At 37.2% G+C, this 13352-nt stretch overlaps 1 protein-coding gene across 5 annotated transcripts in view; it reads left to right on the forward strand.

Annotated features, from left to right (window-relative positions):
* Positions 1 to 7461, forward strand: part of LOC135155183 (BOS complex subunit NOMO1-like) — a 49512-nt gene extending 42051 nt beyond the window's left edge. For all 5 annotated transcript variants that reach the window (XM_064104034.1, XM_064104035.1, XM_064104036.1 and 2 more), the window contains exons 23-28: positions 130 to 216; positions 3682 to 3792; positions 4835 to 4936; positions 5320 to 5439; positions 6124 to 6216; positions 7185 to 7461. In XM_064104034.1, the coding sequence (XP_063960104.1) occupies positions 130 to 216; positions 3682 to 3792; positions 4835 to 4936; positions 5320 to 5439; positions 6124 to 6216; positions 7185 to 7322 (651 nt within the window). In that variant the 3' untranslated portion in view covers positions 7323 to 7461. The remainder of the gene's footprint in view (positions 1 to 129; positions 217 to 3681; positions 3793 to 4834; positions 4937 to 5319; positions 5440 to 6123; positions 6217 to 7184) is intronic.
* Positions 7462 to 13352: the final 5891 nt, after the last annotated feature.

Here is a 13352-nt window from a genome sequence, read left to right on the forward strand (position 1 = left end):
TTATCAGATACATAACTATGGATGTTACGGTTTGTAGTATGACGGGATCTGTGGCAAGGGCCTTGTTATAATGTGGTTTGCATTATCATGATTTAGACTAGGATTTTTTAATTTTTGTTTATATTGCAGCCAAACTGTGACTACAAGATCCAGCTGAAAGATTGTGAGAGCAACGGTCATATCGAGAGAGCATCGCCAAAAACACAAACCGTCACCGTGAGTACAAGCATTTTTTATGATATCATACCCCTGCCAAACAAAGTTTGAAGGGGGTGTAAAAGGAATCAGGGTATGGTCGGGCAGTCGGTCCGTTGTAAATCTTGCAACAAGTTTCATGAAATTCAGAACATACACGTACATTGGTCTTTGGATAATGATGTGCAAGACACATTGTGTTGCCATCATAACTGTATATGATTGCAAAACTTAGGTAAAAATCTTGCGGTTCAAACTAATTAATCGGTTTTTGTCTCGCCTGCATAGCAGAGCGAGACTATAGGCGCCGCTTTTCCGACGGCGGCGACGGCGGCGTCAACATCAAATCTTAACCTAAGGTTAAGTTTTTGAAATGACATCATAACTTAGAAAGTATGTGGACCTAGGTCATGAAACTTGGACATAAGGTTAATCAAGTATTACTGAACATCCTGCCTGAGTTTCAGGTCACATGACCAAGGTCAAAGGTCATTTAGGGTCAATGAACTTAGACCATGTTGGGAAAATTATTTTCAAAATCTTAACAGAAGGTTAAGTTTTTAAAATGACATCATAACTTAGAAAGTATATGGACCTAGTTCATGAAACTTGGGCATAAGGTTAATCAAGTATTAGTGAACATCCTGCTCGAGTTTCAGGTCACGTGACCAAGGTCAAAGGTCATTTAGGGTCAATGAACTTTGGTCAAGTTGGGGGTATTTGTTGAATTACTATCATAACTTTGAAAATTTATGGATCTAGTCCATATGGATCTAGTCCATGAAACTTGGACATAAGGTTAATCAAGTATTAGTGAACATCCTGCCTGAGTTTCAGGTCACATGACCAAGGTCAAAGGTCATTTAGGGTCAATGAACTTTGGCCAAGTTGGGGGTAATTGTTGAATTACCATCATAACTTTGAAAATTTATGGATTTAGTTCATGAAACTTGGACATTAGGTTAATCAAGTACGACTGAATATCCTGTGCGAGTTTCAGGTCACATGACCATGGTCAATGGTCATTTAAGGTCAATGAACTTTGGCCGTGTTGGGGGTATATGTTAAATTACCATCCTAGCTCTGAAAGTTTATGGATCTAGTTCATAAAACTTGGACATAAGAGTAATCAAGTATCACTGAACATCCCCTGTGAGTTTCAGGTCACAAAACCAAGTCAAAGGTCAGTTAAGGTCAATAAACTCAGGCCATGTTGGGGTAATTGTTGAAGTGCCATCATAACTTTGAAAGTTTATGGATAGAGTGAATGAAATGTGGACATGGGTGTAGTTGACAGTCTTAAGTCTCCGTTCAAATGTCATTTATGGTCAATGAACGTGGTATTATGTCATTATATGAATGATGTTTTTGTGAATGATTATTTTATAGTAGTTTTCAAAGTTAGCACTGCTGCTATATTAAATTGCGTAATGCAGGCGAGACTGCCAGAGGCGTTCCACTTGTTTACTAATTCTCATTAAATTTGGCATACACATTGGTCTTGAGGTAAAGATAATTGCCATGGTAACCACATAGTTTAGCCCATAAATCCAGGAAAACTCCATGTGGATCATGAAAGTTGGACATTAGGTTAATCAAGTACGACTGAATATCCTGTGCGAGTTTCAGGTCAGATGACCATGGTCAATGGTCATTTAAGGTCAATGAACTTTGGCCGTGTTGGGGGTATATGTTAAATTACCATCCTAGCTCTGAAAGTTTATGGATCTAGTTCATAAAACTTGGACATAAGAGTAATCAAGTATCACTGAACATCCTGTACGAGTTTCAGGTCACATGACCATGGTCAAAGGTCATTAAAGGTCAATGAACTTTGGCCGTGTTGGGGGTATTTGTTGAATATTTGTTGAATTACCATCCTAACTGTGAAAGTTTATGGATCTAGTTCATAAAACTTGGGATATAAGAGTAATCAAGCATCACTGAACATCCCCTGTGAGTTTCAGGTCACAAAACCAAGTCAAAGGTCAGTTAAGGTCAATAAACTTAGGCCATGTTGGGGTAATTGTTGAAGTGCCATCATAACTTTGAAAGTTTATGGATAGAGTGAATGAAATGTGGACATGGGTGTAGTTGACAGCCTTAAGTCTCCGTTCAAATGTCATTTATGGTCAATGAACGTGGTATTATGTCATTATATGAATGATGTTTTTGTGAATGATTATTTTATAGTAGTTTTCAAAGTTAGCACTGCTGCTATATTAAATTGCGTAATGCAGGCGAGATTGCCAGAGGCGTTCCACTTGTTTACTAATTCTCATTAAATTTGGCATACACATTGGTCTTGAGGTAAAGATAATTGCCATGGTAACCACATAGTTTAGCCCAAAAATCCAGGAAAACTCCATGTGGATCATGAAAGTTGGTACAAATATTCATCCTGAGGTAAAGACATGCAAGATTCACTTTCTAAATGTGTTCAAAACTGCATTACTCTGGTAATGCCATAGGGCGGATTATTAATCACCTTCAGTGATATTTCTAGTTCCTCGGGACAAGGAATTCATTACAAAATTAATGAGTTCTTTGGACAAGGAAGTCATTAAAAAATTAATGAAAATTTATTTTCTCATTCCGAGAATAATCTGACAACTTTTATGTAGATAAGTCGTCAGACGTAGAACAGCAAGGTCCTCTTTATCAGATCCTGACACAGCACTTGTGTCCTTTGGCTAGGCCTTTATCTTCATCTGTTCCTCTTTATCCAGGTTTAGGCTAGGGTGCCCCGATTAGGATAGCCATTCTGGCCTGTATTCTCAAAAGAGGTTTCAATTTTACCATGGTACAAAACCATAACCATGAACCATGCAGATTTATGTCATTAACGTGCTTCATTTTAAGCGCACTTTTCCGAAGGTGCGCATTTAATTGGATTTAACTTTGTGTACGCGATGAAATAAGCGTAATTATGTTTTAAAATCTGCATAGTCCATGGTTTTGTACCATGGTAAAATTGAAACCTCTTTTGAGAATACGGGCCTATAAAATAATGTGCATCACTTGGAAACATTGATATCAAGTGCTGTTTAAATGTTGCATATCATATTTTCTTAGTAATTCATTGTCGCTGTCATCTTTTGGCCTGTAGCCTAGAGCTGAATCTTGAATCCATAACACAGTTGTTTGTCATCTGCACATTCGGATCTGATAGTTGCTGGCCGCTGAATGCAGATGCAGTGTGTTGCTTATTTGTTTGTGTTCATTTGTGCATGGGTACAGGGCTGTGGACTTATAGAACATGTGCATGCCAAAGAACCCAGCTTTTGTTCCATAAACATGAAGCCAAAGTTGATAAAAATTTTATTTGATGGTTACAAGGTTGATGAAGGATTATGTGATTAATGCAGATATTTTCAAAAGCATGAAGTAACCAGTGGGAATTTTTTTATTTATTTACACTTATTACCACTTTGCATTGCTTTCTTTTATGAATATGTTGTATTTTATTTTAATAATTGATTATAGATTGGCCAAAAAGTGATCAAGGATTTGAGGATCATCGTGTTCAGACATCTCAACCAGTTTGATATAGGAGGAAATATCGTCACTCCGCATGAATACTTGGCATCATTGAAGGTAAGAGAGAAGAAGAGAGAGAGAGAGAGAGGGAGAGAGAAGGGGGGGAAGAGAGAGGGAGGAAGATTGTAACACCATTCACCCGCTGCCAACTGGAACCAGGCAGTACCTGTACAAAGTCTATGAGAATTACAGATTTCAGTATTCAAAGGGTTAAAGTTGAGGGACCAATAGCCGGTCTTTCAATTTGGTCAAGTGGCGTGAGACTTGACGGAAAAAAGCCATGAAATGTTGCTGCATGATCCTTTCACATTACAGATTTATTGAGAAGAATGTCAAGGGGGCTACATAGGGTTTAAAGTATTGGAGAGAGAAGGAATCATTGCAACTCCACATGAAAAGTTGAAAAGGGTTGTTGAGGGAGATGGAGGAACAGAGAAAGAAAGATACATGCAGAAAGAGATAGAGAGAGAGATACAGACAAACAGAGTTAGAGACATACTGACAGGGGGTTAAGTGACAGAGAGAGAGCTAGGAGGAAACATTATTATCATTTATTTATTCATCATTCATTCATTCATTCATTTATTCATAATCTAGTTAGTTAGTTAGCAAGTTAATTAGTCAGTTAGTTGAGGCCCTGTCACATCGTTCCGTGCAAGCCTTGCAAAGTTTTGAGCACGTTAAAAACTTTTCTGCCTGCATATCAGACTTGCGTGCGCTTCTGCGGGCATCTGCGTGTGAGATGCGTGAGAGATACTGTCAATGCGGGCGATCTGCGGGTAACAAAAATAGTCACCCGCAAGTCACACCCAAGGCTTGCCTGGAACGATGTGACAGGGCCTTTAGTTAATTAGTCAGTTAGTTTTATTCTAACAAGGTAGCCCCATTAGCAATTGCCATGCTGTTTTTTTACTTGGTTGCCCTGCGTAACATAAAAACACAAAGAATACAAACATTTATATAATAAAATAAACAGAAGATACTGTACCTCAATAAAACAAAAGTCAATGGCAAGCTCTGCTAATCAAACTTATTATACTTGTTGGTAAGTGAGGAGGACATTGTTTCATTTCTGAAATTGTGTCATTTTATTTTCCAGGTGTCTTTATACAGTGAAGAGGATCCTGATTCGCCCATTCATACTCTGTCATTGGAGACAGGAAGTTTCTTTCAATTCTCTGCTGTACCTAATGATGGGAGGGTAAGTCAAATTAAGACCAGGGTCCCGTCTTATAAAGAATTGCGATTTATCCGATCAACCACAACTATGGAAAGCCAGCAACGTCAACATCTAACCTGCATGTTTGTTCAAAATATTTTCCAGATATGATGCATATTCATGCATTCATTGTTTTCTTGAAAATTCAGTGTGCTTCTCTTTATTTACATAGGACATTGTGCAAATATCCTATAGTAGAAATTATGACATTGATTGATTTCCATGTAACTGAGGTTGATTGGATCGATCGTAACTCTTTGTAAGGTGGGGCCCAGTTGTTGTGTGCTTAATATTTTTCCCCCCCTGACATACATGTACTTCAATGATTACTGGTTTGTGAATAATGGTTTTGTTTGTTATTTCAGAGATACATGATAAAGCTTGAGTCCACCTTACCCAGATCAAGCTATGATTTTACATTACCAGAAGCAAGCTTTACAAGCACTGGATACCAGAAACATGTCACACTGCCGTTCAGTCCTCAGGTGAGATGGTGGGGAGGGAGGGAGGTGGTGATGATGATGGTGATGATGATAGGGATGATTGTGATGAGGATGATGATGATGGTGATGATGAGGGGGGGGGGGGATGATGCGGACAAAGTGGGGATGATGATGATGGTCATGATGATGGTGATGAGGAGGAGGAGGAGGATGATGCGGACGAGGTGGAGTATGATGATGATGGTGATGATGATCATAAGGATGATTGTGATGATAATGATGATGATGATGATGTTGATGGTGATGGTGGTGGTGGCGAGGCAGATGATGATGTTAATGGTAATGATGATAATTGTGAAGATGATGATAATGATGATAAGGATGATGATGATGATGATGATGACGATAAGGATGATGATGATGATAGTGATGATGTTGATGGTGACAATAATGATGATGATGGTGATGATGATGGGGATAATGATGGTGATGATTGTGAGGATGATAATAATGGTGATGATGTTGTTGATGATGATGATGGCATTGGATCTTGATGGCCACGTTGATAAATATTATTGATAATGATAATTGTAATGATTATGATGATACGATGGTTGTGATTGATGCTGTCCTAAATAAAAAATTATTCCATTCAACCCGTTTACATGTAGCCATAATGATGTGTAAGATCAACTTCTTTACTCAATATCTTCTCTCTCTCAATAGAAACGTGCTGTTGAGCAGGAGGTTATGCAAGGTTCATATTTCGCCCTTCCTCTGGTTGTAGCACTCATTGCTGTGGGTGTTAACCATGCCAAGGTTAGTTTATCTTAGATAATAGCCCCTCTTCGGGGGAGAGATAGAATGTATGAAGGGAATAAATGAAGATTACAGTGGATGAATGATGGTACTCTACAACATATGACTCTGTTCTGCCACAGAAGAAGACAAAGGAGAAGATGAAGAGGAGGGAGGAGGAGAAGAGAAGGAAAAGAAGGAGGAGAAGAAGAAGGAAAATGAGGGGGAGAAGAAGAAGGAAAATGAGGTGGAGAAGAAGAAGAAGGAAAATGAGGTGGAGAAGAAGAAGAAAAAGAAGGAGAAGAAGAAGGAGGGGGAGAAGGAGGAGGGGAGAAGGAGAGGAAGAAAAAGGAGAGGAAGAAGAAGAGGAGGAAGGAGGGAGGGGTAGGAGGTACATGTAGCAAGCTAACTGATATAGTAGTATCTATGATGGCTGAGACATGAAGAGAACAGAAATTGTTTCTGCAAAACTATGTTTGGTCAGGGGGGGAGAAAAAAATTAGAAGAGAAAAGTATTGATTTAAAGTTATTAGCCCGTATTCTGAAGTCGGGTTTAACTTAAACTCAGGTTTAAAGTTGTGGTTTAAGTATGGGAAGCCAAAAGTATCAATTTTTTTTATTAAGTTGTACGTTTCTTATGTTTACTATGCTCTTTCCTGATTCATCGATGGTGAAGACAATAACCTATTTATACTTCCTAAACAATTATGAATGATTTGAGAGCCAAATGAGATGAAATATGATATCTCTACCGTTAGTTATTTATGGAACAATTGGCTATCCATACTTAAACCACAACTTTAAACCTGAGTTTAAGTTAAACCTGCTATCAGAATATGGGCCATTAAGTTTAATCATGCAAAATCGGATAAAGAAAATATTGTTGGCTGTACAGAAAAATAAACATATCAAAAAATTAAAAGCAAAAGATTGATGTATTTTCAATGATTTTTTGTTATCTCAAAATTTACTTTTCGTTTTACCATCAGATCCTGCCATTTATACTTCAGTTTGGACAGAGCATGCGAGGCTTACAGAGCACCGCCCCCACCAGCAGACCAGAGACGGTCAACGTTGACGCGGATTTGTCACGGCAACGCAAGAAAGTCAAGCCAAGGAAGACATGACGATACTCTGCTTTGTCGTAGGTTTATGTTGGTAGATAGCAAAAGCTTATTAGCCCACGAATGCCTTGTAAAATGTCTGTGCTGTGTTTTAATAGGGGAAGTTCAACCCTGACAAAAAGGTTTATTGTAAAAATAGCAGAAAAAAAAAAGGATTGGTGAAGGTTTTAGGAAAATCAGTCAAAGAATTTAAAAGTCATTCAAATTTTTATTTTTTGATTTATGATGTCATATGCGAGCAGCTCCCCATGTATCATGAGTTAGAAATATCAATGAAATGTCATTTTCTCAAAAGATGAAAATGGGTTTTATTGTAACTTTAGTATATCAACAGACAATTTTTTTTTGTCTGTGCGTTTGTTTTTCTTTCATCCTCTTAATCGAGGTATTCATTCACAATAACAAGTTCATGTATATATATATATATATATTTCTCTACATCTGTGTTTAAGGCAATTTTTTTTTGTCTTTTGTTGTTCGTATGGCACCTTAACGCCCTCTACCTTCGTCTTTACGTCTATATGTGTATTATGACGGAATAAACCCATTCATAGACTTCGCCCTTTCGTAGGATGTAGGCATATATATATATATATATATATAATAAAAAAATTCAATTCATGTAATAAATTAAAATTCGTTCACTTTTTTTTAATTGAGTAGATAATTTCACACCTGGTTCTGAAAGAAGAACATTTTTAGTCATCACGAACCATTAGAAAATTTGAATTTATGTATTTTTATTACATAACCTATGGGGCTGCTGCTCGTATGTGATGTCACAAATCAAAATCTTGAAATTCAAATAACTTTCTTAATCTTTAATGGATTTTTCCTCTTTTCCTCAAATTATTTTTTTTCTGGTATTTTCACCACAAACTTTTCGTCTGGGTGAACTTTCCCTTTAAGCAGGGATCCTCCTATTAAGGTACTTTGAGTCTATTCATAGTGGCTTTCCTGCATTTCGAGTTATTTTGTCTTTGATGACATGTGAGATCTGGGGCCCGTCTGACAAAGAGTTACGATTGATCCAATCAACCTTAACTCTATGGAAATCCATCAATGTGAAATTTTTCCTACGGGAAATTTGCACAATGGTCTTTGTAAACAAAGAGAGTTTTCAAGAAAAAAATGAATGCTTGAAAATACATCATAGTTAAAAAATATTTTGAACAAACATGCATAATAGATGTTGATGTTGCTGGCCGTCCATAGTTATGATTGATCGGATCAATCGCAATTCTTTGTAAGATGGGGCCCTGGGCCTCAACTACATAGAAATCCATCAGTGTCATATTTTTTATACAGTAAATTTGCACACTGACCTATTTAAACAAAGAGAAGCACACTGGAATTTTCAAGGAAACAATGAATGCTTGAATATACATCATAGTATAATAGATGTTACTGGCCGTCCATAGTTGTGACTGGGCCCCGTCTCTTTCTGGGCCCCATCTTACAAAGAGTTAAGATTGATTCGATCAACCTTAACTCTATGGAAATCCATCGATATCATAATTTTTTCTACAGGAAATTTGCATAATGACCTTTGTAAACAAAGAGAAGCCCACTGAGTTTTCAAGAAAACGATTTATGTATGCATACTATACAGCATATTGAGAACAAACATGCATTTTAGATGTGGATGTTGCTGGCTTTCCATAGTTGTGGTTGATCGGATAAATCGTAACTCTTTGTAAGACGGGGCCCAGGTAATGAGAGACTGCTTGCAGGATTCCTGTGCAAATGATGCGGCTCTTGACTGTTGACAAGGTACCTCAATGACCTGGCTAGATTTAGCAATTTGGGGGAAAGTGCCCATTTGAAGTGGAGAGGAGTCTTATGGGGCATTGCAAGAAACTTGCGATCAATTACAAGTCTATTTTCGTTCCCGAAATCAAGCGTGCAATTAATTGCAAATTTGCGATGCTCCATGAAACAAGGACTGTAATCTGACTTGCTAAAGTTAAAAGTGATCAATCAATTGTAAAATTGCAACAGAATATTTGTGATTGATTGATTTCTTGCAACACCCCCTTAGTGCTACAAGATTTTAGTTACCTCACTACGTGTACATGTAAAGAAGCAGTTTTAAATGCAGAGGAGCCTTGGTGTAACAAGGTCCTGCAAGCAATGTTAGGTAACCTTGGGGGTGTTTCACAAAGATTTAAGTATGACTTAGAGTCGCACTTAAATGTCAAGTTGCGTGTGGTATAAAAGGCATGACCGCATTGGTCAGATCACGCAAAGAGGACGCGCACTACTGCGTATTGATCGATAAGATTGCACGTTGCATATCATGTACGCGTTGGCACTTAAGTGCAACACTAAGTCATACTTAAGTCTTTGTGAAACACCTCCCAGTACGCATTTGGCACCCAATTTTATAGTCACAACCTACATGTAGGGTGTAGCTGTGAGAGTGCTTGTTGAGGAACAAGGGTTGGTTTCGTGAAACCTTTCTACCAATAGCAGTATGTGAGCAATTGTTATAAGCTACATGTATAATGAAGTTATACAATATCAGTGGCATTGGACATCACAGAATTCAATCATTCGTGATTGATAGTTTTATGTATCTGTGCTCTATCTAGGCTTGTACATTGATGTGTCAGAAACTTTACAAAGAGTTGCGATTGATCCGATCAGTCACAACTATGGATGGCCAGCAACGTCAAATGTAGTAATTTTTTTCAAAATGTTTTCTTGATACGATGTATATTCATACGTTCATCACTCTCTTGAAGATTCAGTATGATTCTCTTTGTTAACTAAGGAGATTGTGCAATTTTCCTGTAGAAAACTTATGACATTGATGGATTTCCATACAGTTGAGATCGATTTGATCAATCGTAATTCTTTGTAAGACGGGGCCTAGATTCATTCACACCATGTTTGTATGTATTGTCTCTTCTTCGTTTCAGACTTTTATTTAGGTGCATGATATCAAAATTTTCATATTTTTGTCCCCCAAGTTTTGATGCAGTCAGGTCATTGAGAGTTTGATGGTTGAGTACTTTTGTTTCATGTACAGTAGGTTATATGGTTCACAACATTTGCGCCGGCGACAATTGCTCGAGGCTTTATTTTGTGTAAGATATAGTGATAGGGTTAGGATTGCAAGAGGGTTTTATGTTAGGTTTAGGATAGGGTATACTGTTAAATCCAGGGTTGATGTTGGTCATTCCGTTAACGTGTGGAATTTACAGCGGAGCAATTGTCGCCGGAGCAAGTGTTATCGAACCGGTTATACATGTTTATCAGGGGCCCTTTTCCTAAAACTTGGTATAATAACAAATTTGCAACAACAGTTTTAAAGCGGCACCTTGACAGAGTATATAAGGCCTGCTTTTACAAACTTTGCTCATTCTCCTGAAGATGACAAGAACACACAAAACGTCGAGTTTGCTTGGTCCTAGAAAGAACCATGGTGTACCGTGAAACCTGCTACACTATTTTTAAAGCTACTGAAATCATTCAATTTGATTGGCTGATAGTAAACTTGTTATAGAAATTGTGCATTTGTTATTATAACAAGTCTTTGTGAAACGGGGCCCAGTCTTAGAATTGGGATTTCCAAGGAATATGTGTATATACAGCTTGGGATATGGTTATTAGACCAAACTGTATGGGAGATTGGTAGAAAAGTGGTCTAACGGAGTTGTTAATTTTTGTTGTAATTATTATGCCTTAAGACAGGGCTCGACATTAGCAGTGGCCCGGGGCAACCAAAAATGAGAGCCTGGCCACCAAAATTCTTTAAAGCCCACACTTGGTGACCCGGTTGGCCTACCAAAGTTTTGATAAATTGTAATGTTTTCTACTGATTATTTGGGTGGTCTGATCGGGCCATCAAGAAAAAAAGTTAGTGTGGAGCCTTGCTTAAGAGTCTAGTGGTTTCATGGTACACCTTGTATCTTTCATGGGCATATGTTGGGTGATACGACATATGCTCCTGCGACATTTATTCCAGTGTTAATATCTCGGAGGGCATAGGGTTAGAATTCAGATTGTTATAAAGTTTTTGGTTCAGAATAATGTAAGGATAAGGATTAGGGTTAATTTAGTTTTGGAGGTTAGATTTTATGTTTGGCTTAACATGAAGATTTTCCATTGGCAATTGTTGTTGGAGCAAATGTCATGGAACTATATGTTGGTCCTGTAATGGACCAGCAAAACTTGACGTTTTGACTAGCGTGTTCTTGTCGTCTTCGGGAGAAGCACTTGTTGAAGCGTCAAGTTTGGTCATCCTTTTCAGGACCAACATATGCCCACTAAAGACACATGGTGTGCTGTGAAATTACTCTTTTTCGCCGCTATGGAAATCTTCAAAAGTTATACATGTATTATGTTTTAGCCACCAAATTAAAGCATTACATTCTTTCATAGGATTTTTCTATTACAAAAAGTAAGAATTGTGTTTTATTGAGAAAAATTGGTTCTTTATGTCTCTATATTTAATAAAACTAAACAGAAGTATAAGCAATCAGATGACTAATTTCGGTGTAACTGGACCAAGGTGAACAGTCATTAGGGAGTCAAAATACAGTTTTGGGAATCACTGAGTTAGTTTGATTTAATTCTATAGGTATAATGTAGTTTGTAGATTAGAAAGAGTTCATTACTCCTTGTCTTGTATCTGATATGATCTATTTGTGTAAAAATTTGTTTTTATTGAAATTATAATGAGGACCTAATGTATTGTATTGTGATAAGTAATGAATCCTACTGCAATAAAATCACTTTAAAATATGTGTATGTATGTGTCGACTGTTAACGTAAACTTTTGTATTGAGAAATCGCCTAGAAATTATCTTCATGGATAATTTTTTTTAAGCGAATTAAGATTTTCTTTCTGGTCGGTGATTGTTTCCTTTTTCTTTTCGTTGATTTTAAGTAGATTTTGCTCGAAGGACATACATTACATTTATTGCACAATCCGTTCACTTTTGTACTGTCTAATGATAATGACAATTTCTTATATAGCACTTACAATTTATTGTATCAGAAGTCTCAAAGTGCTCTACAGTAAATCAGCATGATTACCATCACTTAATTAGTAGTGCAACTGTTAAGCCCGTCTCACACTGCAATTCATTGCAATCCGTATTTCAAATTAATTGTGATGACATTTGATATGGATATTCCAAGCAATAAAATATTACGGATCACAGTTCAGAATAGTGATAGGACTACTGAAATCGAAATTCAGTCCAGTTATAGAGCCTCCCTGAATGAATAAAAACAACTTCAATTCCAAATTGTATAGACGTCCTCATCGGCTGCGACTTGAAGCCAATTTGGACTTTACTCCGACCATAGGGCTTGCCGCAAAGTAAAAAGATAATTTTAGTTTTCCTAACAATATGCCAAACTTTAAATAAAATAATTTTACTTCTTGCAACTTTCATATTTAATGTTAAATGCGATTTCTTGAAAAATTGAGTCGCACCGGATCGCATAGTGTGAGACGGGCTTTAGGAGCAATGCTTACATGTAACTTTTACTATTGTCACATTTTGTTTATGGACAACAGATGGTATTACTATTATTTCAATGTAATTTTTTTTTACCAGAAAGGTGATTATGTAAATGTTGACCACGTTGAAATTAAATTCAAAAATTCAAATAAATCTTTCGGATATTGTCTTGAATCATGTGTCTCCTCCGTTCTATCAAGATAAATCTACCATTTCTATGCAATTTTGGAAAAAATATAAAATCAGAGAAACAGACAATTTTGGCACTTAACCCTATCTAGGGGGGGGGGGGCCTTGGAGGCCCCCCTCAACGATTCGCGCAATATTTTCACCGCGCGAATTTTTTTGACCGCGCCGCTCGCTGACTTTTTAATTTCAAGTCTTGCGCAACTTTTGAGACCAATTTTGCGTCACCCGGGTACGCAACGTGTGTGCATGTCAGACCAAAAATTGCTCAAAAACGTGATTTTGTGTACAAAGTCAATGCAAATTGTGTTTTCAACCAAAAATCATAAATGTATGATTATTATTAGTTTTGCTGGTCTAAATGTAT

The sequence above is a fragment of the Lytechinus pictus genome, chromosome 8, assembly GCF_037042905.1.
Source record: "Lytechinus pictus isolate F3 Inbred chromosome 8, Lp3.0, whole genome shotgun sequence".
Taxonomy (NCBI): domain Eukaryota; kingdom Metazoa; phylum Echinodermata; class Echinoidea; order Temnopleuroida; family Toxopneustidae; genus Lytechinus; species Lytechinus pictus.